Here is a 26885-nt window from a genome sequence, read left to right on the forward strand (position 1 = left end):
ATAATGATCATCATTCTCTGCTCTATTAAACATGTGTAACTCTAGGACACTATCACAAAACACCTGACCGAGAATTCGATTTGAAAATTGTTTGTATTTATTTAGGAAGAAACTATTTAAAAAATCCATGACAAAACAAAACAAATGTGGGGAATGATATAAAATTATGAAAAAAATATTCTTCCCCGCCCATCACTCGAAATGGATTTACGTATGTATTTTTTTGTAGCATGTTTCCGATCCAGCAAGGTAAGGTTTTGATCACTAGTCTTTAGGCTAAATTTTAAATATGTTTCCGATTTTCCACACCCTATATGTCATCCATTTACACACATTATCGTTGCACATGTTTTACCGTTGAATTTATGCGAAGGGGCATTTCATTTTTATTTCATCCTAAACGTTGCTACGCTGATCGGTGCGCTTAAGAACACTCACCATTATTTTGTCTAGTGCATAATTCACTCTCAGATTCGGAATTTTAGTACGATAAACCCTTCAGGATTTTGCCCCTCGGTTTCCAATATAACGTGTTACACATTCCAATTCATAAGCTATTGTTTCGGATTTCAAATTTTGATAGCCTACAATGGTTCACACTCACATGGACACAAAAATGTGCTCTATCCTACCGAGCAGATCATTTGAGCAGTAAAAGTAAAGTTAATGGTAAGAAGATACATATGTAAACTTTAAATTTTCCTCCGTTGCTCTCATTGTGTAGTTTGTAGTGCGCCGTTTTAAATACCATTTTTGTGTTGTGAATTGGAGCAAATAGGTTTTTTTTAGCTGTAAGATTGTTTGCAAAGTCCGTGTGTTGTGTATGGGTTTTTACTAGCATTTTCTTAAACCTTAAAAATCATGAGCGGGCGGGATCGTGCAGCTGATGATGTATTATTATTATACTTTTGTGGTTATCATGTGTTACACGTTGATACTGTTTGATTTATGCTATTTGTTGTTTGTTCTATTACATTCGTTCATTTGCTTTGTATTCCGTGGACTGATCATTGGTTTTCTTTTCTGTTTATATTTATGTTGCATCTTTAATGGAGTAAAATCCTTCTCGGTCATAACAAAAAAAAAACATTCTTTCAAACCGTTGTCAAATAATTGACATATTTAACGCACTAAACGTAACTCGATAAATTGTTCAAACAATTATTCAGTGATGTTTCTTGGTGTTCCATCATTTGGAAACATATTTGAGCCATTTGCAAAATGTAATATTCTTCGTCCGAATGGATAAACCATCACTATAGATAATTAACAGAAAAACTGCGGCGGGGGGGACAAAGTAATTGAACGATATACAATTGAAACCTATTCCATCTGCGTACATTTGCGGGCATGAAATGATCGGTTCAGATAAGACATGTGGTCAGTTAGCACCGTGCATGGTTTGGTGGAAAAAAAGATCCTCAAATACTTGTGTTCTTTCGATGGTATTTTTAGCAGCTTTAAAAACAAAATCAGAAGCATCGAGATAACTTCTTCAACGATATATACAGAGCATATTTACGTATGTATTTCTCCTAACACTCCTCTTCATAATTCAAGTTCATGCGAAAAAATACTCATCCTCGCATACTGGTGTCGGCTCACGTTTTTGTCGACATGCAAGTAAGAGCAAATAACAGAAAAGTTTATTACTATTTATATTGTTCAAAACAAAATTCGGAATTCGATAGTTACTTTAATAATAAAAAAAAATTATAAAGTTCAACTAATGAAGCATCAGAAATGGAATTTCATGTAGTATGCAATTACTCAGCACTGGTTGACAACAGTATCCATTTAAAAATGTCTACGTACTTCTAAAACAACGTGCTTTGTCACGGTTGTATTGTTTTCTTCATTTTAATAAACTTAAGCAGCTTATAATGAACCTCACTATCTTGGTATTTCTTTAACGTCTTGATCGCAAACTAACGTATTGTAAAAAAAAAAATTAAACAACTATCATAATCTACGTGAAACTCGTGCCTTAAAATGTCAGTTTTTTCGTTGCATTTGAACGAAAATCTTAACCAATAGATCGTACATTTTTGCACATATTCCAGCTGTTGGACAAACGGTGACAAAAGAACTGTTACGCTGATTATGCCCAGATTCAAGTGTAAGACAAACGTTCGGTGACTTTGCACACGAACCACTACTACAGGTGTAACAGTACGGTTAGGCAAGTCTAAGAGACGATGCTATAAGAAAAAGGTACAAGATTCCCTGTCCGATAAGAACCCTCAGTAATGGCCTTTCTTAGGTTATTTCTCACCCCTACAAACAAGGTACTTGCTAAACTGTGTCCTTTTTACAGTCGATTCCACTGTTTGAATGACAATTAGCACAGGTTGTGACGCCGTCCCTTAACACGACTGACCAGATTGATGATTTTTAGTGCCGGTCCCAGCTTCAGCCCCATATATTTCATCATCATATCACTGTTCAGCAGCAACAGTGCCTTGCCGTCAATTTCCTGCAAATAAAAAAAACGAAAGAAAACATAAACATAATACCACGGATATTTTAGTACTCCCTCAATACTTACATGCTTCCGAAATAGGTCCGCATGGATAGCGAGCGATGGATCCTGTACAGCGATAAACTGTATCACATCCTCAATCGTCCAGTCGGTCGTCTGACCGCGGGGCATCTGTGATATTGCAGGACTAATGGATGGCACTAAAGGCATCATGCCGGAAGGTGTGGTGCTGAAGTAATTACCAACACCACCCGTATTCGCACAAGCTTGCGGTCCAGCGGGGGCAGCATTTGTCATCGTTTGATATGGATTCGATGACGTTGCTGCCACTACGGGTATTAGTGAACCCGGCACGGAAGTCATTGCAACGGCCGGTCCGATCGCGCAAACTCCCGGCATCAGCGGCGTAACGATCGGTGCTGGATGATACGGTACGGCGGCAGCCGCCGCTGGAACCGTTACGGCGGATGTGGCTGCAACGGCGGCGGTCGCTTGTGCCGCCCCAACAGCAGCCACGTTACCTGTTTGCACTTCCATCTTGATGGCTATCGTTCCGGTTGTGGTGATAGGTTTGCTACTGCCACTTGTCGTCGACACCGTGGCCGAAGATGTAGGCTGACTGACCGGTGTCGCTGCGGTAGACGATTTGTGCTGATTCGTTGTGGACGATGTGGCCACTGTCGTAACCGTTGATGAGCTAGATGAAAGTGTTTGATTTGCTCCTAAAATAAACGAAAGAACACAAAAAAGATGTATTTCAAAAATTGCTCTTCTTTTGCTTGTGACCGAATAAGCAACACTTACCGGACGTATCCGTTTTAGTAGATCTATGGCCCGCGCTCGTTTTAGACGCTAGTTTCGCGTTCACTGTTGTGGTTGTGACCGATGAGCTTGGCTCAATGCGTTCCTTCTTGGTGGGCAGCGACGATGTGCTGGTGGGAGTTTTCGATTCCTCCTGAGCATTCCGATCGGTTCCCTTCTGTTCACTGCTGCTCGTTACCGCACGACGTTTCGGCGAAGGACTCCGCAAATGTGACTCCTTATCCTTGGTAGATTCTTTCGCTGATCGCAGCTCATGCCCACCAGCGCTTGTCCTACCCGTGGCGGATGCTTTCGGTGAGGATGCGGCCGTCGGTGGTGGACTAGCGGCCGCCGTTGCACGCGGTTCCGTTTTGATCGTTCGCTTCAGGGGGGATGAATGGACCATACAGTCTTCACACTGCTCCGGACCCGGTTCGAGCGTGATAAGCTTCGGGCAGGCCTGGCACGCAGAGCAGAGCATCTCCAAAAACTCCGAAACGCCCGCGTTTGCCTTCTGTTTGATGTAGGCCGGTATTTTGACGGTAAAATTTTTACCGGCCGCCGTCACGATATGCACATCTCCATCGAGCCCGAACAGTAGCGGTGACAGTAGCGAATGATCGTGAGAAGCCGCCAGCACTTCCTGCAAACAAAGTTTGGCCAGCGTCTGGTGGTTCGGCGCGGTAACCATCGACGGTAGCTTTGAGCTGTTAATGTGTGGTCCACCTCTACACCGGCTGTGAAAGTGGGCCGTTACAAGCGTGGCAGGTTGCATCGTATCGGGCGACGATTCGGATACCATCGCGAACGAGGATCGACCAGTTTTCGATCGATGGCCGCTCCCGTCTAGCTTATTCTTCTGACCGGGCGGTTGCATCGGATGGCAGCTCGTAGCACACCAACCGACCGGAAAGATGTCGCGCGAATCGTACCGACACCAGTAATCGAACGCACCTCGCCACCCATCGAACGTCACGTGAATTTGATCCTCCTTTACCTCATTAACGGTAGCGCAACAGATCAGCTGCGGATTCTTTTTGTCCACCGCTTCCAGCTTTTGACCGACCTGAAATAGATTACATTTCGGGGTCGGTGGTTCCGGTACGAATATGTATTCCGGTGCCATCACGGCACCGTTTAACGTTTTCGACAGGAACGTCGGCCAACTGCTGGCATTCAGCCGGAACCCGAGCGGGGGTTTTAACATCTCGCCCGACTTTTCACAGTGCCCGATCGGATGGATTTCGTTCGAGTCGACCAATCGCCAAAAATCGTTCTTATTATCACCCCCGTCCAGTCGTAAACGGAGCCGCGAACCAAGCACACCGACTACGGTCGCGATGCAGGTCGAGGTGATATTGCGCGGATCGAGCGCTTCCAGCTTCATGCCGATTTTGAACTCATTCTTCGGTGGAGCTAACGCCTGTTTGAAACATTCCGCCGGTGCCGGTACGCTGCCCGATTCACGCAGATACTCCGACCAGTCGAACACGTGAAAGCTTTCGTACTGAAAAGCACCGGTCTGCGTTGTTGTGACGGGGCTAATGCGGGTCGTCTGTTGTGTGGCTGTACGCCCAGGTGATATATTGCCTCCTCCTTGACTTCGACGGCTACCATTCGAACTGCCATTGCTGCCGTTACTGTTGGGGCTGTTGTTGTTGTTGTGATTGTGGCTGTTTGTGTTATTATTGTTGTTGCTACTGTTTGTCCTCAGATCGTCAAACGGATTCATTAGGCTGGGTGATCTTTTCTTCTGATACTTTTTCAAGCAGAAGGTAGAACAAAAGTTCGGGTTTGGAGCATTGGCCCGCACAACGTTGTCGCACTGTATGCACGTCCGCTGGCCACTCTTCCGAAACTCCATAATGCACGACTCCGAACAGAATGCCTTAGTGTTACCATCCATCGGCAGGATGTAATTTAACGGATTCTTTTCCTCGAGACATATGCCACATTTTTGGGAGCCTGGCACTCCATTGCTACCGCCCGCTGCTGCTTGATTACGATCATCTGGTTTGCAAACATCGCCGCTAGTGCTGGAGGCAGCTGAAGCATTCCCCGTATTTCCATCCGACAACCGTTTCAGGGTTCGCGTACTAGCAGCATTGCTGTTACCACCGTCTTCGGTGCTACTGTTTACCTTTTTCCTGTCGTACGTTTCGCTCGGCTTGGATGAACTAGAGCTGACCGCGGATGTTTTTCCTCGCTCATCCGACTCATTGTTGGTGTTACTATTGCTGCTCGAAGAAGCGGAATCGCCACTTTTCCTATCCGTGGAGGATTTGTCTGGTGTTCCGTCAGCACCGGACATGGTGCAGTTAAACCGTACGGGAACACACGCTCAACCACCTTTCCGGCAGAGAGTAATGGGCTAGAAATCGATAACAGCTACGATTATGACACTTTCCGCACCACAGGACCACAATACTACTTCACCACGGCACAGCCACAGCAGGTAGTTCCTTTCCACACGGCTCCCACAGTTCAACCAGCGCTCATTGTGTCATTCGCAGGACCTTCCTTTTGTTGTCCAAACAAACATACAGCAACCGGCGCACTGATGGCGACCTAAATATGGCTCTCCTTCCAAGAATACCGCAATGGGTTGTAAAATGGTTGCGATCGCGAATTATATCCGCGCGATTATCGCACCACCACCACCTCTCCCACCGGACCACCACTACCGGACGTGCTGAATGCAAACCTACGCTTCGATGTGTAAGCAACCGTGATGACGCGCGCTAGTCAAACGCTGAATCAGGATCTTTTTCAGCAAACAATGAACGAAACGTTTTCACACAAAAAACAATTACGATAAGTTTCTTCGTACACTTTCACTCGCGTACATTTGCCATTGTTTGAGTGGTAATTTCAATATTGCGCACAAACTTTTGTTTGCAGTTAGCTTGCACGACCGAAAAACGCAAGCTTTTTTTTCCTTTGCTATTGTTGTTGGACTAGTGATGGGCGCAGTATGTCGCCATTTTGAATTTGCAAATTAAGAATTAATTTTATTTTTTTCAGCACAATTTTATATTTATAAATCTCCGTATTATCATCCGTATTTAATATTTTTTCATAAATAATAAATCGGGCAGTTATATGGGAAAAGTGCAATGATTATTCCATATAGAGCAAGCAAAACAAATCGTAAACATCGATATCGATCTCAGCACATAAAGGTTAAACAAAAGTTTGCCCATCACTACTTCGGATCGATGATGCCAAACAGACGCTGTCATCTATTTTGCTAGAACTAGAGCAAGATAGCCATACACAAAGAAAGGAAAGAGAAGGCAACATAAAACATTGCGTTTACAAGGTATAGTTGAAGTGTTTAATGTATGATGGGATTGCAGTATCTGTTCGTAGTTTGGCATATTTTTTTTTATTTTGTAGTAATTATTCGTGTTTGATATTGTATTAAAATTTGTTCAAATTATTTATTCTATGTCCTAGAAACATCTGCAAATACTTCTTGCTTAGCATTTTGTAAAGATGGGTTTGAAAGTACCGGTATAAAAAATAAGATATGAGCCACCTTGTGGTGATGAAAAGTGCTGAACTAATTGATGAAAGATCCGTTAGTCCTTTTAAGGACGAAGCAAAGATTACAGCATTTGAAGACTGAGAATCACTCTATATGATCATACAACTAACGAATTTAATTAATGCCAATAATCTCAAATTTTATGCAACAAACGCAACGTAGTTCTTCACTGCTGTTTTGTTCCATAAAACACATTTTACACAATTGTACACAGCATTAAAACATAATAATCTCATTAAGCATAGAAAATAAAAGAAAATATTACAATGCAAATTCCTATAGGATCAAAAACAAAACTGCCATATTTCCAATTGCTTCCCGCGCGTTTGATCTGGATGAACATTTATGGCAGTTTAATAGTAAGCAAGCTTCCGTATCTTTCATCCCGATATCACCCGAAATGCGTAGGTGTATGCCCCGGTTTAACAGTGTGTGTTGCCGTTTCCGGTCGTGTCCATCCTCGTAGTCGTCGTCGGCGTCGTCATCGTTGTCGTCATCGTCGTTATCGGCCCGAGTCAACGAGTCTGCTGGCGGAACGGAACCCTGCTGCCAGAGGCCAAACGTTTATAAAAAGGGTATTCACGAAGTGGAAGTCCTCGATTTGCTGGAAGAACGTCGTGGAAATAACACTTGTTGAACCTAGAGGGAGTTCCAGACTCGCCACTTGACCGTTCGTGCGCTCGTTTCGGTGGCGAATTCTAACGGTGTAATTTTCAAAAAAGGGCAGTTTCCGCACAACCACGTTGTACGAAAAATAAACATTGAAAAGGCTTGATAAACGTGATTAAATTCTAATCGGAACGTGTATGACGTGAGTTTTATGCATTAAACGGTGCAATTTGTGCAAAATCACTTCCTGATTAACTGATCTTTTATTTTGTAAGTGAATACGGCTAAGAAACATTCGTGCCGTAGACTGTTAGACAAACTTGTGCGACGTACAGCATCGACTAGTGCATAAGCATCCACACCTGTTTCATCTAGGTAGAATCCTTATTGTTTCTTCCGCATAACCATCCTTTTGCAACATTCCGACGGTATAAAGTCTGATACTTTAATTTCCAACCCTCAAGACCATGTGCGTTCTCTGCTGCAGCATTGTTTCGGTGTTATTTCGCTAGGGGTTTGCGTAGCCCCTGATTGTGTAAAACAGTTTGTGAAACTTTCTTTGTGCAACAGTAAAGCAAAAAAGTACCGAAAATATTTTCAAGTGAAGTTTATAACAAGTGTCGAATAAGTACCATCTAACCCAGGAAACGCAGCGGACGTATCGGAAAGTTTACAGTGTTTGTGGCGAGCTAAGCTGTAGAAGTAAGTATTGTTCTCGAAAGAAATGTACTGTTGCATAGTTATAAATGATCTTCATAATTTTATTAATTTTATACAAATTTAAACTATACTAATTTTGAAAAAGAAACCGTGAAAGGCGAGCATTACAGTCATGTGGCAAGAATTTGGAAAATTATACGGTATTTTTAGGTAAAGTGTTTGTTTTTATAGTCCATGTTGATAAAAACTAAAATAAGAAAAAAGATAGACCTATTTAATAAATTATCCTAAACACAGCTAAAAATCATACATTTATGTAAAGTTTGTTTAATCTGATGTCTATGATGTTATTGGTTGAAAAAAAACAACTAAAACTAAATTAGTCAGTTGCATAAAAAATAAAATTAAATATATAAAATCATACACACAATTAATATAAATTAATTTAAACATTATTATTAATCATATAAGTTAAATAATGCATTGCCCAATGAATGTTAGATTTTCGATTCATTTATTTCTGTTCATTAATGTGAAGATTAAGAATATTAGAATGAAGAAAATACCAAAATGAAAATATGAAATTTAAACTATGCAAAAGGAAGTGAGAACTATAAACTAAGAAAATTTTTATTTTCCTTTTTTTATTTTAAATCATGTTCATACACCTGTCTTTGAAGGAAATTACTTGAAAAGTTATCTTCATTTTCCGTCGGTATATATTACACCTCTAAAACACACACACTAAAGAGGAAAATGTATTGAAGATGATTTCAAATAATAGAAGCAGTATTAAGTGGAAGAAAAATTTGTGACCCATTTCTTTTTGCAGTAAAAGTTGAATTCCTGACCTCGCAAAAATTTTCCAAACGCAAAACTTTCAGTTATAAATTGTTCAACGATGATTTAAACCGATTCACTTCACAGTCAAACGAACGATATCGGTATGATATTTCAATGCTCCCTGCTTGGCCGTTCGTAGGAGGTTCAAAGTTTTACCTTTTTCGTTTTTTTAATAAAATCAAACACTAAAAGAAAGATAGAGAGATAGAGAGAGAGAGAGAGAGATAGAAAGCAAGTACCAAACTACCAGAAAACTCGATTGTGAAGAATGTTTAAATTCTTTTTGCCAAATATTTCCACTACAATACCGCTGATGGTAAATGGGGCCTGGCTAATAAAACATTCCAATCGTGCGGCTTGAAATTTGGTGCGTTCGATGGTTTGGGTTGAATCGTTTTCCCTTCATCTTTTCGTCTTTCCACCTAATCGGAATGCTCTGACCAAAAACAATAAACCAGCACTATGTGGTGAGAGGGGAAGGGGGAGAGAGAGACGAAAAGGAGAGGTATTTTAGCAAAGTACACCACAAATTAATACCACTTCAAATTGCCCTCCGAAGTGGAGCTCACTCCAAGTGGAATGTAAAGTGTGGATTCGGAAAGCTTAAATCGACTTTTTGCACGTGGATGGAAGAGAGAGAGAGAGAGAGAGAGAGAGAGAGAGAGAGAGAGAGAGAGACCAAGACATCATTTGGGACAATAAACATTAAGATGAATGGTTGAAATTATAGTACAATGTTTTATATGATTTAATAAAAAGAGACGTAATGCTAGAAACACGATCCCTCAATAAATGGCGGCAAATCTTAAGCACAAAAATAAAACATTCATTCGATTGCGAAATTAAAACTTCTTTCAACACCTGCTTACTGGAAAAAAGCCTTCGGGAAATAGTGAAAGCATCGTGCGTGTGGATAGTTAATATTGTTTTGTTCGCCTGTAACTCCTACTTTTGCTCAACTTCAGTCCTTCACAAGGAAAAGATTTCCATACCGGCACGTCGGCATGTGTGGCATCTTAGACGAAGTTCGTGCCTGAAATATGTTACCCTCCCACAGGAAGGTTACCATCCTGCGGAGTGGTTTTGCCAGTGAAGGTAGAGTGAAGAAATCATTCCAGTGCTAGAAAACTGGCCGTTCACTTGCTGCCCAGGTCACGGTACGGTGGCATTTTCCCGGCGGGTCAGCAACGGTGCGTACGTTTGGAATTTGATTTGCGACAGTACCAAGCTACCTGTACGGCTACCTAAGTATAAGGGTAGGGTGATTCTATCAACCAGTTTATTTAAGGTTGAAACGTGTACCAAACCAAACATGCCAGTGTTGGAGGTTCAATCATTTGGCGAGAAGCGGCAGAACATCCGAAAATGTGACCCAAGGCGTATCGATTGATCGTATGTTGACAGTATGTGGTCAAGGCAGGTGGTGAGCCACAAACACTAAAAAAACAAACTAGGAGATATGAATGTTACGCTACTAAGGCATGTGAGAAAAAATCAGTCAGTGGCCAAAATAAAAAAACGAGCTCTAATTCGTCCTGGAGCGAAGATTTGGCGCTAAATTAATTTACGACATCGTCAATTGATGTTATCGTTTTGTTTCCCATTTACACAAAATGAGCCAAAAATATCATCGTCGGGTGCGTGACATGATGTCGAAATGTGGTGCAAGTGTTTTTATAACCCGGCTTGGTTGAATCAATTTCAACATCCATGGAACGAACCTTAATAATATGCATAAAAGATTGGTTTGAGACAGAAAATTGTAAACAGGATTTTAGTAACTTGTAATCATTTTTCATAAGGAAGAATTTTTGCGAACCTGAAGATCAATTTTTGTAGAATGTAGAAAAGTATTTACTTGTAGACTATGACTGATACAGAACCTTGTTTAGTAATAGAAAGATTTTTTCATTGAACATATTAGTATAAGTACCTACAACAACGTGAATTTACAGATAAGAGCTATGTGTAGTTAGTTGAACTTTTTAAATCCTGCTCGGTAAGAATATTAGCCACTCTCATCTAGTGATTCGCCACTTTACATCACTTGGGTTTTGTTGCCGTTGATTTTGATCTTCAAAAGTAAAGTAAATTTTTGAAGCTTTTTCCTTTAATTAAAAAGTTGTTCTAATGTAAAGATGTAACCGTACGGTCAGCATAGGACGGAAAGTGGACGGTCTTGTTGTGATTTTAATTTTGAGTTCAGAAATATTGAACGTGGAAAAACTGAGCAATTTATGTTCGGATCGGGCTGGCTGGGGAAGTACCAGAATGTTGTATATTAAATTACGTTTAAATTTAAATATGATAATCCAACATTGGTTCTATACATATACACTTTAATCAGAACAAGTGATTACCATGAAATTTATTAAAGCATTAAATGGCTTTAGTCTTCATCTGTTGCCAAACAGAAGATGAAAATATGATACAATTTTAGAAGATATAAATATCATTTATAGGACACTCACATTTTGTTGTTTTTTTTTCACGGGCCAAACCATTCCTATTGATTATTTTAACTGGTATCTTAAGCACTGCATTAGATGTCATAAAGCTAACTTTTCACTTAGCCGTATTTCTGCAAGAAAAAAGTGCGTTCTTCTGCATTTTATCATTTAAATCCAAAACCCTAAAAGGAAAGCATATCATCTCTTATAAAGTGTGACAAATACCACTAATATTTCCTCTAGCTCTGGTTTGTGCATGAACCAGCACTAAAACCAACACGACCATTTAGTACGCCTGCCGCATACCGATTCAGTCTAATCGAGATTTATTTATAAACTCCCTCCGGTTCGCCTACGAGGCAGTGATTGAAGTATAAAACTTCTCAACCACCGGTGGACCCCAATTCCATCCCCATCCCCCCTTCCCATCTTATCTTCCAGCGCAAAAAAAAGCCTTCACAGTGGCTGTCCGGCCTGTGATTAGACTCGATGAGGTGAAACTTTTAAGCGAACTTCTCCGCAGAAAGCGTGAGATGATTATGAAAATCGATTTCAATATCCTATCTACTCCCTTGGGGGCTTAAATTTCGCTCCCGGTTTAAGACCGTAAATCAACCGGGTTTGATTGATTTCATGGCTTTTTAGTATCTTTTCATGCAAAAAAAAAACGGAGAAAAACTTCCACATTATGCACACAATTTCCATGTTGAAATAGTAAAGTTTCTTCTCGATTTAAGCGTCCCACGAGTATGCCTTTCGTCGCAATATTTCCCAATAAACTATTGCGCCCGTCGATGACGCGTAGATGTAGTTCGCGCCAGTCATAAAGATTAATGAATCGAACCCGCGGGCACTTTAATCGACGACACCCGAAATCATCGGCCCGAAACGACACTTCCGAATGGTGCCGGAAGGAAACACTTCTTCGGTGGCTGTAAACGATCCTTTCCCTTTAGCATGGTCAGGATCCACTGTTGTCTCCACTACAGGGGTGTAAACAATTTTCACCGTGTGCTGCAAGGGCGATTCAATTTTCCTCCCATTACAGTACGCCTGGGTAAAATGTCGCACTTCCACTAGAACGGTTCGTTAACGTGGCTGCCGCCGCTAGACGGTTAAAGAGTTAAGTGATGATTTAAATGGGACCGTGCACTTGGAACCCAGGGTGAGCAAATTTCGGTAATGGATCGTAGCTTCGATGAACCGATAAAAGGTCGCAAGGAATATGAACGTTTTGCATAGGTACGTCAATGTATTTTTTTTTCCTTACATCGAAGATATCTACCAGGTCTTACTAATCGGCCAATGGATTGGATAAAATTCAATATTCCGGGCTTCTTGTGTCTGCTCATTAACGATTAAATTATCGTCGTTCCAGTGGGAAAATGGAATGGCGTTTTGAAATTTATATTTTAAGATCAATCAACGATGCGCATGAACATTAATAGATTAATAAATCCCTTACGGGAAGCATTTAATTTGCATTCATAAACAATTAACCCATAAACCGATACATTTAATATTTTTAGCATGAAGGGCTTTTGCATGTCCTCCAAACTAAAGGAAATGTTTTTCATATCATTGTAAAGCTAGTTTTTTTTATTTAATTTATTTGTTATTATTTAATTAATAAATTAGACTATTTTTAAACATTTTGAATACGTGTTTTAATCAATACGATTGTCATATAAATATTTCTTTAATGTTTTTTTTTTAATTTATTTCAAGTTTATTTCAAGTTAAGTTCAAGCCATATTTTCCAAAGTCTCCCAAAAGCGTGCTTCCATTGAAGAGGCTTTGCCATCCTTAATTCTACAGGTGTCGCATTAAAAGATTAGTCCTATGCTCGTAAATTTCCCTAGGCGATGTAAAAAAAAACAAGAGAAATATAAAAAGAGACACCATCCTACGCTAAACAAACAGTTATCGGCTTAGTGGCCGCTAACAGATAGGCAGGAAAGAAAAAGAAACAGTACTACTATGGAGTGCAGCGACTGAACGTATAAAAGAAAAGAAATGAACAAAATAAATGGGTTAAGCTGACGGGCTGTTAAGGTAAAGCGGCAAATTCTGCTCCACTTTCTTCTTTTTTCGAATAGTTCATAATCTATAGGGAAGGATATCCTTTTATCATTTCATTTTTACCGGATAGAATGCGAAAGATAAATGGAAAGAACTGCGAAAAAAACATCTCCAGAAGTGTTTAAATTTTCAAGGACACAACCGTAGAACTGTGTAAAAGTGTAAAAACAAACACGGAAAGTGGATCATTACTTTGCTTTCGTATCGTAAAGCTGTCGGCATAGCTTGAGCATATGATAGGGAAATGAAAATTTTCAGCGGACGAAAATGAGACGAGGGTTTTAAATGTTTGAAAAGAGTTTACATTTGGAATGTGAAATTGCATTCCAGAGTGTAAATAATTTTGGAATTTAAAAGTTTAACAGTTTATGACATCGGAAGTTGCATAAACTGCAGTTCCAGTTCCAACTCCTTTTTTTAAGACAGCCGTAATTTTTGCGATATGATTTTATTATTTTTACCGTTAATTATTATTCTATTTCTTTATATCCACCATATACTAATTTTATTTTTAATTGTGTGTCAATTGGCAAAAAGTTTAATTTAAATGGAGACGCATGGTTATTTATTAGCACGCTTCCAATGGAGACGCATGGTTATTTATCAGCACGCTTCTAATGGAGACGCCTAGTCTTTCATGAATGCGTCACTTTTTATATGTTTTCTTGTTTGCATACTTTTAGGCGTTATTTGTTAAATTATCAATTAAATTTTTTTTAAGAACTACTATGTCTACAAAATAACGCAAAAGTTTATTTTTTTTACGTTTGACTTTCGTATGTTTCATATGTATGTTTGTTGTATGTTCGTTTCTACAAACGCGATTCAACCGAAACATGCTTCTTTCACATGCCGCTTCGATGGAACACAGTATCACAGCAACAAGTGACCATTACTGGATTGTCGGACTCGCGTGTACACTCCTGGAAATCTAGAGAAACATAACGAATTTAAAATTAATCCGATATTGTCAAATGCAAACGAGATACCCGTGGCCAGCAAATGCGGATGCTACTAGCTTGCGATGTTTTTTTTTCTTCTTCACTCATACCATTGTATTCAAATTTTTCTCTTTCTTCTCTTTACCATTTCTCGGTTGCTCTCTTTCTTTCTCTCTTTTGTCCTTGCTTTCATCTCTAACTGGCAATACCCGGGAGATAATCGCAGAAAGTAGATCAGCATCTCCGATTGTGCCATTTAATTCGCTTCTCGTACAGCCGACGGAAAATTGCTTCGAGCTTTCAGCGCGAAGTGGATAAGATAGGAAAGCGATCAACCCCACATCCTGCATCCAACCGTCAAGTGGTGGGTTTTTTTTTGTGGATAACCCAGCCAGGTGGTTCTTGTTTCATTTTGGAAGGTGTAATTCAATTATGGTTTGTGGTCAGTGTTTGCTTTTAAACAATTTCAAACAAGACACCAGGTTTGTGTCTCTCTCTCTTTGGGATGAGTTCAAGGGGGAAAAATGAATGAAAAATGAAAAACATCAAAACACCACAAACGACAAAATAAGTGCAATAAAGTACGTACGAAATACTCTCGAAAACTTTTCACAAGAGAAACACCAGACTTCTTTAAAACATTTCCATATAACTTTCCAGTTTTGTGAAGTGCAGTCAACAGCAGAGTGAGGGATTGAAATAGAACTTAAGCGTAAGTCACAGCAGTAGAAGATGCTACGTTCTCTTCGATGCTCACCAAGCGAGCAGTAGATTAATCAAATTTTCCGGCTCACCTTCACACGTATAACTGTTCCGGTGTGCAGGGGTCCGAAAGTCAAGTCAAGTCCACTTGTACAAACCGTACGGGGAACGGGGATTTCGTTCGTCCACCGTAACCAAGCGGCTCTTCAGAAGAAAACGACCAGATAAAGTTGTTATTATTATTTATCTCCTGTGTGTCTCGTTTCCGGAGCCCTAGTTGACGGGGTTGAGCAACTTTCAGCATCTTGCTAAGCTCAAGATTACGACGGAACGCTCGTCTGACCAATGGCCGGTTGAGCCGATGATAAAATGCGGCTCACGGCAAGACGGCACACTCCGTCCGCACACATTCCGTAAAGGTTCGTTTCCGTTTTCCCTTCTATTGAGGGAACGTTTTCCTTCTATGTGAATGGCATGGCAATCTTCGTACTGTTTTTTTTTTGCTCTCACGAGCGTAGTTAACCCGAGAAAAATCTCACCCAACTAAGCTTTATTAACCTTACCACTTTGTATCGCTTTTGATACGTTGTCTTCTTTTCCACCATTGACTTTCTCAAAGAGTGATACGACGCGATGGTCCGTTCGACGATGGCAGCCATTTGAAGATTATTTCGAAAGCAGCCTTCGTCACAAAAACATTTCCCAGCCCAACTGTTGCACACGATTTGCCCTGAAGATCCAATAAACTCATTCAGTTGAACACTTTTGCTGGTTTTGTGCTATCCTTAACGCTTGATTTTGTGCTTTTTTGTGCACTAAGAAAATGCATTTTTTGCCAAAGAGATTTTTTCCCTCACATGTGCAATGAAATGAACACAATTTTCCTGTTGGAAAATTCCTGGAGAAGATTTCAACTCCAGTGTAGAAGACGCTTGGTTGTGTGAATTTTGCTATTTATACATATATACTTTTCTTTTAGTTAAGATTTTCTTTTTCTTAAACCATCCTCACTCGGTGTTTCACACGCCGAACGGGTGTTGCGTTTGTTTTTACTCTGTTTGATTTTTAAACATTTGTTTTACCTTGTTAAGTTCCCGGGGTTCGGTCGGGTTATTGAGCGGATGTGCTTCTGCTGCGAAAGAAACAGATTCACAAGCAGGACTGCTCTCGCAGCAGGAAGGCAAATTGATTGAATTGTGATATTTTGTAAACTTTCACTAGTGCACGGGGAGTTTGTGATGAAATTGCGTTTTTTTTCTCGTACCAGAATTTAGCATGTGTTATGAAGGTGTGAAGAGACTTGAAGAGATTTTTTTATTAAATAAAAATTGCTTTGTTTCTTTATGTGATAGATTGTTATTTCTTCATGCTTAAGAAGCTGTATTTTCAATCGAACAACATTCAAAATTATTCATATTTTAAACTTATATAAATAGGTGGAAATTAGGTAATAAATAGGTAAAAAATAAGTAAAAAAAATAATAGGTAAAAAAATAGGTCAATTAGCTCAAACTAGACGAGCTTGTAATGGTTAGGCTTTAATAGGAAATTCCTATCTTACTATCATGTCAATACAATGTCATCCCTTTAAAAACCGTTTTACCTTCACGATGCTGGCCGTGAACTTTTATCGCTGCTAAGTAATTAAACAGCAGGGGTCCTTCACGTGTATATAGTACCAGCACTCTAATGTATGCACTCAAATGGAAAGCGGAAAAAAGGATAGCAAAAAAATACATTAAAGCTTGCTGCCTATAGACGTGATTAAATGGACGATTCAACCATTTAGAAGTTTCTACTCTGCCTATCCATAACGCTAGAAGAATTGGAGTGAAGTTTTGGGAAATGTCTATTTGCTTCAATTTATTCAAAAGAGATTAACTCAAAAACTATTCATGAATTTTATTTACCACCCTTCAAAGGAATAGCCATGAAAGTAAAGCTAGGTACTTGGCTGTACAAAAAAACACAGTGATTTATTCAATATTAACTTGTAATAATTATTATTATCCAGCGATTATACTGAGGAAATTATTATTCGCAAATGAATGAATGCTAACGGATGTGCGTATTAGTGGCAACATTTCTTCAACAAGGGTGACACCTATAATGGTGACATACTTTTGTTTCAAACGTGCTCCCTTTTGGGGCTTAAACCATTTAATCGATAGCGCCTCGAATGCTCAGCATGGGACGATGACGTGTCGACTTGTCGGCAAAGAATTAAGCATAATTATGTGGCTGTGTGTAGCATTGCCGTACCCTTTCGAATGTGCTCTGCTTACAATACTCGAGGCAACAGCAGCAGCAGCAGCAAGAGCAACAGTATTGCTTTATTGTGTGCACAGACATTCACAACCTACTCGGTGCCCATGGCTAAGTGCTTTCACTTTCAGTGGTTTTAGGGCAGGGATTAGGTACGTTCTTGGTGACAGCATACAACACGCGACAAGCTTTCGGTCCATTCTTAAGCCGTTGCCAGACAACACCACCTTTTGACAAGTCGATCTGATAAGTGGGAAGCGATATTGATTCGCGAAAATGTTTACACAATCAACCTGTATGTTTGCCGGTGGGAAGAAATGGTTTGTAAGGCATTCTAGCCATATGTTACCTGTTACTATGGGGAAAAGGACACAAATTATGAAGTCAATACTTTTGGCTTCCGTCGGTGACACAATGCGCGATTGTTCGTGATTTGTTAATGGTCAGAATAATGAGCTTACTAGAGAGCTTTCAATATAGAATAGATATATCGCACGCATCATATTATGTGTGGTTTGCTTCTAATGGTTTTAATGATAAGCTTCTCTTAAGTGTTTTCCATTTTATTTTGCTAAGCTTTCAATTAGTTCCAAGGCAACGTTATTTGAATGGGCTGTGTGCGTTCTATTCGAATCGTTCGGACAATAACCTTTCCCGAAACTAATTAGAATCTACGGTTATGTCACATTACCCTTACAAAAAGCAATTCCAAATAGGCTTTACAAAATGAGTTAAGCCATTGACGTTCAAACCAAGCAGCAAAGCACACTTTAAGAGACTGGAAATATGTCCGTCAACTCATCTTTACATTTGTAAGCCACAATTCAAATACGTTTTCCCCTCACGCAAACAAACCCATCCTACCTCAGATTCGAACACAAAATTAACATCCGGGATGCGGTTTAACGACGTTCCAATTGGTTTGTCTACCACCGGGTTGGATCCGATTTTATGGCAGCGTGGCAAAGTCTTAACACTTCAGCAATCGTTAAGATTAATTCAAGCAAAATGGTTCAAATTTTCTACTACAATTCTTTCGCCATTCCAATTTCTGCCTAACGCTGTTCGGCTGCACGTCAAACTTTGCTTGATACTTTCCAAATTCCAGGAATGATTCTCAATTCGATGGAATGAGATAATCATCATTCTGGAAATGGATCGTTGTTTGTTTTTTTGCGCTTTACTTTTCTCATTAGCTCCGTTTTCTATTTACGTCTGGTGGTGATGGAAATTCCCACCATAACGGTCAATCAAAAAATCCCTCAAAATTCATGCTTGCTGTTTACTTTCCGTCATCTTTCACCACGCCACGAACCACTAATCGTGGCGTGGCGGTTTGAGATTTAATCACGCGAATGCATCACTAAGCATATAAGCTGTGATAAATTCGTTCAATTTCTTTATTTGTTTACTGGCTTAACGAATTAGAATACGATTACGCATTCATTTAATGTGATTGAACTGTATTTTCGTGATTAAATTAAATGCTTACAAATTATTACTGCTTTCAGACACTTTCGCTTGTTTTCGTTTTTTTCATCAGGATAATATATTTATAGTAGCTCATAATAAAATATTTTATGAAATATGCATTCAACGATCAATTTCCTTTAGCTTGAATACTATTTGGAATAATTGGATCTTTCTAACTTAGATCAAAAGATCATAGAAATTCATTTGGTTTGATATTGGTTTCAAATCCCTTATTAAAGTTCCATCAAATGTGTTGTGATCCAACTCCAGGTTAAGCTCGTCAAACTGTAAATGTGTCGAAGTAGTAGTGAAGCATAGCTCGGCAGGTCAATGGTCCTGCGGCGTCAAAGCAGATTAGTCATGCAATGGCGCAAAACAAGCTGGAGAACGATCGGTCGTGTTCCTGCGTTGTTACATTAAAATCTCTAAAATGAAACATTAAATGTGAGTTTGTGTATTACATAAATAGCGTACTTCTTACATTACATAATGTATATATTCTTTGAACATAAAACTTTTTCTTTGAACATAAAGAAATGTGTTAATAACATACTTAATTTTGACGCTTCAATTACGTGTATAAAACTGTAAACATATAATTTATTTTTCCCGCTTTATATAATGTGTCTCATATTCACCTGTATACATTTAATGTAATCTGACTATCCGTAGAATAAAGCCCATGTCAAGCTTGTCAAGAATAAGTCGATCCAAAAGTATGTTCAAATAACGTCATTCTCACCTTATTCATCTTTAAATCAAACCGCACAAGTTTGACGACAAAATAATACCTCACAAATCTGATTGAACAGCAAACAAAAAACATCCGCCAAAAAACAGCTCTTCCAATCGCGAAACGCGATCGAAACAACCTACGTATACGCACAGCTGATAAGCAAACTGCGTCCACAACGCCGTAGATTTATACAATTTATCGAGCGAATCCGCGTCTGTACTTCAATTTTCGGGTCACTGCTTTATGTTAGCTGCTCTAGTCTCGCTTTGTGGCCAACTGTTACTGGATTGCTATGATCTAATTAATAAAACTCACCGATAAGACGGCTGTGTTATGCGCACATTATGCGTAAATTGCACGCAATTGTCGCGGGAATGGTTTTTTTTTTGGTTTTCTCCACGCCGTCAACACCGTCGCGAGTAATGATGACATAAAAGGGCTTATCGATTGTTGGATATTTTTTTTTCATCATACTGAACTTAGTCCTGGAATGATTGCCCACTCGCGGAATATTGCGGCACGGATCATAAATGGTCGTCGTCTTTGGTAAGTTTTCGGGAAATAATCTATCCAGCCATCTGCGTTTTGTTGCGCCAAAGGCAAGCAGTATGTTGACACAGTGCTTAATGTACCGTAAGTGGTACGTATCAATCCGTACCGGCACTCGATGATGAAATACAAAACGGTTGTCTCTGGATAAGCGTGTATCCATTCATGCCGTAAATGAGACACATGCTTCAAAAGGCAAGAACTCATCAGTATCGTTGTTCTCAGTATCTTTTGTTGGTTTTCAAACTTCTTGTTAATTGCTTTCGCAGCTTCCAAGCATGGATTTGCTAGCACGCACAAATGCGAATCGCTTCATTGGCTTAATTAGCAGCAAAGTTGCCACAAGGCCGTATACAAAGTTCTCCAAGCCGGGTAAACAAAGTAAGTGAATATTAATGCTTTCAAACCTTTTAGCCCAAGTATTCATATCCTTTAATGCAGCTCAAAGCCTCAAACTAGTTACTTACTGCCACATCTTGTTTCGCTCACTTGCAAAAACGCGGGACTTCCCCAAGCGAAAGGGGAACGACTATAAAGACCATTGACTAAAAAGATAACGACACACAAAACACGGTCCCATCCATTCATCATCGCCCATTACACAAGCCATCATCAAAGAGATTAAAACTGATTAATTTCATTTGCAGTCAACAAGCTCGGCTGGCAAGTTTTTGGCGTGCGGACGAAAAAGTCCCGTAAAGGTAAATACCTTTACCCGATTCCAAACAACGGGAATCGTTCGACGAGTTGATTTTAGTGGCAGTTTCACCAGGGTACGATACTTTGGATTTTACTTCGACACGGGCACACTGGGTATTACTTTGGAAAGCGATTCGATTGTTGCCAATTGTGCCGGTGAAGCATGTTTGCTAATTGTCTGCAAACAGGCAAAATGCGTATTTGTATTCGTTTCTTTCTCCCGCAACAACCCGTCGGCAGACTGTGTGGACTATGAGTTCGATTTTTCCACGAATTTCGTCGCGTGTAATCGGAAATGTCAACGGTAGGTACGGTTTAAGCTTTTGCTGGGAAGTTTGACGAAACCGAAAAAAAACATCCCTTTGGCCATTAGAAAACAAAAATCCGGCGGAATATCTTTATTGAAGTTCGTGCTCATTAGACGATTATTGAGGTACGTATTTGCATTAATGGTGTTTATTTTTGGATAATTCTAACAGTCATAGCGCAGGCACACCAGCAAGGTTGTAAGATATAAAATGACTTTATTAACAAACTTTTTTCCAACCGTATCCGTACATGGAGTGATTAATTCATTTTAATATATATCTACACACACATTCCTTCGATTGAAACCCAACACGAGCAAAATGGAATTCCCGTGGTATTTTGAATCTAGGGATAAGTAAAAATTATACCATATCCATAGAAAACATTCAACAATCGTACATTCCTTACCGATGCTCTGCTCAGCTATCTGGCTTTACATGGAATCATTCCGTTCGTACCAATGACTGTTAGTAATTGAATTGGCAAACCAAAAGAGCGTTTCGCACCGTAGCCTTCACACGTTGGCTTCGGAATTGGCCCGACATAAGACGTACACACCGTACGTACAGTTCAATTTGTTGCGCTTTTCATGGCTGGGTACGTTTCGTTTTGACTGCAGCAAAGGTGGTTGTAATTGATTTTACGATTCTATCCATCAGCGTTAGTAGCATCGATTACTGATCTAATGAAATATGAAAACGTGTAGTGGCCTTGTACAAGAAAATTTGATGGAAAGGGTGCGTTAGTTAAGGATTTCAACTGGAAGCGTTGCAAGATAAAATCATACAAAGCTAACCGCTTATTACATTAGTGAAGAAATTTGTATCGCTACGGTTGTAAGGAAAGTGTTTTATTAATTGTTGAACAAATACTTCAGGTTATTTTACAGATACTACATAATCTTTATGAACAATCCTTAAAACAGGTGGTAAACAAATGTTTTCATTGTGAAAAAATCTTATTGAGTTGACGTGGTAAGTTTAATAAAAAAATTAATGTAATAAACTTTTTCAAATATTATAAGAAAAGAGTGGAAAAAGTGGAATTTAAAACTGTGCGCCTACCTTCATAGTTCAATCATCATCGAACTTTGCTAGCTAAGATAGAGACCATAGAGTATGATTTATAACTGATAATCCGTTTCCAATTAAATATCTTAGACTTAATCCCAGTCCTAAGAAGGAGAAAATTAAATGTAAAATTAATTTAATGACAGTTTAAAGAACATTAAATGCACATACGGTGTGGCCGATGTAATATTGCTGAATAAAAAATTTAGAATAATTTCAAAATGGAAGAATTTTTTAAAGAGATGCCGTTGAAGTAACGATCCTTAAACAGTTGATACACTTTCACATCATGATTTCAAGACCAATAAGCTTACATGGCTTCTAATTATCAATAGGTCTGTTCAATTCTTGCCTTTTCTTACTATGCCACAAATCATGAGCGATACGATTTTTCAAACCACAAAGTTCTTTAAAACATTTTACATTAATCGATAGAAAAGACTTCCGGACGAACTCCGTTCGCAAAGAAAATTCTTCCAATAAAAAAAATGCTTCAGCTTACCCAAAACCGAAATCTTATTCTGATAAGGATACATCAGTAAATGACTGTGACACGATTTTAAAGTAATTACATGAAAATCTTCCGTAATGCTTATTGGAACCGTGCTGCGTAACTGCTATCGCTCATTATCACAATCCCAACAATCGCTTAACACATACCAATTAATCCGACGAAATCCCAACAGCTTAGCAGATGGAAGGGAAAGGAACAAACACCAACAAAAAAAGAAGGAACAAACACAGCTCGTGTTTTTTAATCCTCATTAATTATCGTTGAATCCGATGTCCATGATCATGCTGGTATGGTGTTTTGATTTTGCAAGTCTTCCATCGCTTTAATAGCCTTAAGTACTTATGAAATTTAATATTTTGTATTTTGCAACGTACCTTCTGAAACAGAGCGCTTATTTTCGCAATATTTTCGTTGAACAACATTTTAAAGTAAACGTAAATTTATTTACACCATTCTCAACTGGTTTTAAAGGACCTTCATGGTGCTATCGCTTTGCACTGGTCTTTTCCTTTTTGGGTTGGGTTTTTTGACGGTGTATAATTCCACCACATTGAATATTCATTTCCATTGTCCGTGAAAGAAGCTGGACGAATTACCCAGCTCCGGTAAATGATAAAGCAAAAATCGATAGCACCACAAACGCACAGACTGTAAAAGACTAGAAAATAATCCACCAGTAGATTGTCCTGCGGTCGCAGCGGGACGACAACAGAACCAATTCTTCTGCTTATTCTGCTGAACCGATACGAATGAATTAATCTTTTCTTTTTCAAACAAGGGAGAAACAAGAAAGAAACGCTAGGCTGACAGCTAATATTGGATGCCGGATAGATAGCCATGGGGCAAGCACGGAAGCATTGCATAAATTACTCTGCTCGGTTGCTGTAAATGGGAAACCGATCGTTAGTTAATCGTACTTTGAATCCGCCCCTGTCAGCTGGTAAGCAACCCCAAAAACGAAGCATGAACTTTCCCGAAACCAAGATGATAAAACGATTGTTTATTTGAGGTAACATGATTACGAATGAAGTGAACCAAGTGAAGACTAATTTGTTTTCGAGATAAACGGAACAGTTTCACCCAGAAAGAAGAAATTATTGTTCCACGTTGTGTGGACTTTTCTGTTCATTCGGCACTAGAATACTCCCACAGTTACTTACAGCTTCACGATCAATAGTGTGGGTTAACACCTTTTTTTCTCATTCTCGTTGTCAAGCCACCCATCCATTACATCCCGGTGTAACAAGTAAGCGAGATGTCAACAAGTTGTTTGGTTGACTCTGTGGTACAACTGGTGACCGACCATCGGATGCACGACAAAACGTGCATCGTACCGGACCTCACTGGCTTACATTGGGATGCATTTTGCCTGTTACTTCTCGTGAACATGAACCTGCTGTAGTTCGACTGCACAAACTTTATGCCTTCCCTTTTGCTGCGGCACTCCATCCGGTTGGAGAATCACTTTACCCGTTTTGTTTACGATAAGTAACACAATAATCATGACAATTTATTTTTCTCAACCTGCCTCAACTATTTCCCCCCCAAGCGAAATACCGCCGAAGGGGAAATGTTTAAAGGTTTTTTTTGCTTCAGTGTTATATATATTTTTTTTGCTGTCTGGCTACACTTTGTGGGACACTCTCTTACCCAGTTGTCCACTTTTGCGTTGCGTTCCCTCTCATTGTTACGGCTGGAACAGTTGGAAATGGTCAGCGGAAACGATCTTGTTTGCTATTGGTGATTCGTTTTTCCTAACCGGGAAGTGAGCAATTTAGGAACCTTTGTAGTATCGTTGATATATCCCATTTGTTTGCTATTCCTTTTCATTCTCAGAAGCGGTTGTGTTTGTATTATTGCCAGAGGAATCTTGAAGAGAAATGTGAAGGGAGAAACTATGTTTGAAGTGATTACACATTCTGAAGTTTCGTGTATAAAGCTGCTGTTGTACATAACCTTAAGGTACGCTGTGACATTGTAGTATCTCTTGTATTGTTTACATACTTTTATCAGACGCTTGAAACTATTTTATTTTCAAATCAAATGTTGTGAATAAATCTATGAAAATAGCAAAATTTCACTAGAATTTTGAGGACAATTTATAACTGAAATGATGCTTTTTCTAGGCTAAGCAAGCAAACATTTTAAAGCATTTTTACTTTAGAATTTAACACTTCAAAACATTATTTTAAATTAAGCTAAGAAGTGTTAAAGTACAACAACGTACCAAAGTGCTAGAGAACAATTTTCATTTTGTCTGACCTAAAATAGTTTCGCAAGTAAAACCGATTTTTTTTGTATCATTTTTAACAGTTAATCGATTTGTGCTGCTTTTTGTTCCTTCATGTTTTCAATCGAACTTTTACTTTGGTTTCAATACAAAAACAAAAACAACGCCCGGCAGCGAATGCCAACAAGAATGCATTTATTTTTCACACAAAACTGTGTAACGATGTCTTGGCAGAAATAGGTTACCCGCTGTATCGATTTAGGGATAAGTTTCTAAATTACTTTACCGCATTTGCGAAGCGAAATCGAATACCAAAGCTGCAAGGAAGATGCAGCTAGAGTGCATTCGTATTGATCGGCTTTACCGTACGAATGTAGCTAAAGTTGTTCCATCAAGACTTATGGGCCCTGACGTTTGGGGGTGGGAGAACACGAGACAATAGAGTTCAAGCTTTTTCAAAGCTCGTTGGCTTAAGTGTTAACATTATTGTAAATTCCCATCATCATCAAACAGCGTAGGAAGCAAATGCAATAACGATTGCATAGAGAATAATTTACAAACATTACGAAATAAATGCTTCCCGCAATGCAATGAACCTGCGTCAAGCGTTTGGTGATATTATTTCAAAACGAAAAGCAAACTTTGCTCTTTCATCTAAAAGTCATCAATAGCAATTGAACAATTTATGTTTTTTATTTTCAACAAAACATAAAACCGACCAGTGAAATGGTCTATCAATAAATCAATTTGCACCTAGCGATCGAAATAGTTCCGAGCGCGAAATAAACACATCTGGTCAGACGATCGATAGCATTTTTCCTCTTCATTTTATATTCCACTAAACCTCTTTCAACACCAATGTGTACACCGAACGCGTGTACACTTTATCAATTTGCACCACAAACCTGTCCAACCATCGGGCGATCCATCAATGGGGATCAATGATGAGGCCGTGCAGCGAAACAAAACAAACTTCTGCCAAAAATCGGCCATCTGACGCAAAACGGAAACCCTGTTTATCGTACGGTGGCATATTGGTGGAGTTGGTCACTTTTGGTTATGCTTTTTTTTGTTTTTGAATAATTTCTATTTAGGACTGGCTACGTAAGCTCATTTATGAAAAGTTTATTTTGAAAGAAAAACAGTGCGCCAGTACGGTTTTGTAAACTTTGACTTATGTCACCATAGCTTATTAGTTTGGGTTTGTTATAAATAGAACACGTTTCTATGCATGAGTTTTAATTTTTACTTTGTTCCGTCAGATGTTTTGTACAACAACAAAAGACAATAGTTTATTGTTACAGACATTTTGTCGCTCGGAAAATTTACATCTTTGTCGTACAAAGAAAGATTAATTATTCTTTAAAAAAATCTTCTTATGATTACATAATTTTTTTTTTATTCATGATGTTTATGGATTTTATTCATTATATTTAACGAGATATTATAGACTTTAAAGGAGTTGTTTTATCTGATTTTTATATAATTTTTTTGTAATGAACTTCTAGGTCATATTTTAGACTTATTTGTAGAATCTGATATTCATTCCTTGCTACGGGGAAGCAGTCGGAATGAGATTTTGTGCCGATCTTGCCGTGTGAAACTGGCACCTCTACACATACAACACCTAGCCACCCAAAAGCTATTATTTGAATGGTCAGTTATTTATATGAGGTTAATAAAAAACTATAAAAAATAAAATAATGTTTTATTGTATTTAAAGCAATTTAATATTTTACATGTTACTTTCTACATCTACTCATATCATCTTAAAGGGAAAAAGTACCAAAAATATACCCCCGTGTAGAGAAACGGAAGATAGGGTATTCCCCGACCCGATTGCCTTTCTATTCACCCCCATTGGGTGTGCGATGTTTATAGCTCACGCAAATATTATTCATCGATAAGCAAACAGCTCCG

The 26885-nt window shown here is 39.0% G+C and overlaps 2 protein-coding genes across 2 annotated transcripts in view; one reads left to right on the plus strand and one right to left on the minus strand.

Annotated features, from left to right (window-relative positions):
- Positions 1–349: 349 nt before the first annotated feature.
- On the minus strand, positions 350–6266 carry LOC125765377 (polycomb protein Scm). The gene is made up of 4 exons (XM_049430409.1): positions 5720–6266; positions 3287–5654; positions 2549–3204; positions 350–2476 (listed from the first exon to the last, which is right to left on the minus strand). The coding sequence occupies exons 2-4, from the start codon at positions 5592–5594 to the stop codon at positions 2342–2344; spliced, it is 3099 nt and encodes a 1032-aa protein (XP_049286366.1). The 5' UTR covers positions 5595–5654; positions 5720–6266; the 3' UTR covers positions 350–2341.
- Positions 6267–7154: 888 nt separating this feature from the next.
- Positions 7155–26885, plus strand: part of LOC125765226 (uncharacterized) — a 31014-nt gene continuing 11283 nt past the window's right edge. Inside the window, exon 1 of the mRNA XM_049430141.1 lies at positions 7155–8144. The gene's annotated coding sequence lies outside the window, so the exon portion shown is untranslated. The remainder of the gene's footprint in view (positions 8145–26885) is intronic.

The sequence above is a fragment of the Anopheles funestus genome, chromosome 2RL (assembly GCF_943734845.2).
Source record: "Anopheles funestus chromosome 2RL, idAnoFuneDA-416_04, whole genome shotgun sequence".
Taxonomy (NCBI): Eukaryota; Metazoa; Arthropoda; class Insecta; order Diptera; family Culicidae; genus Anopheles; species Anopheles funestus.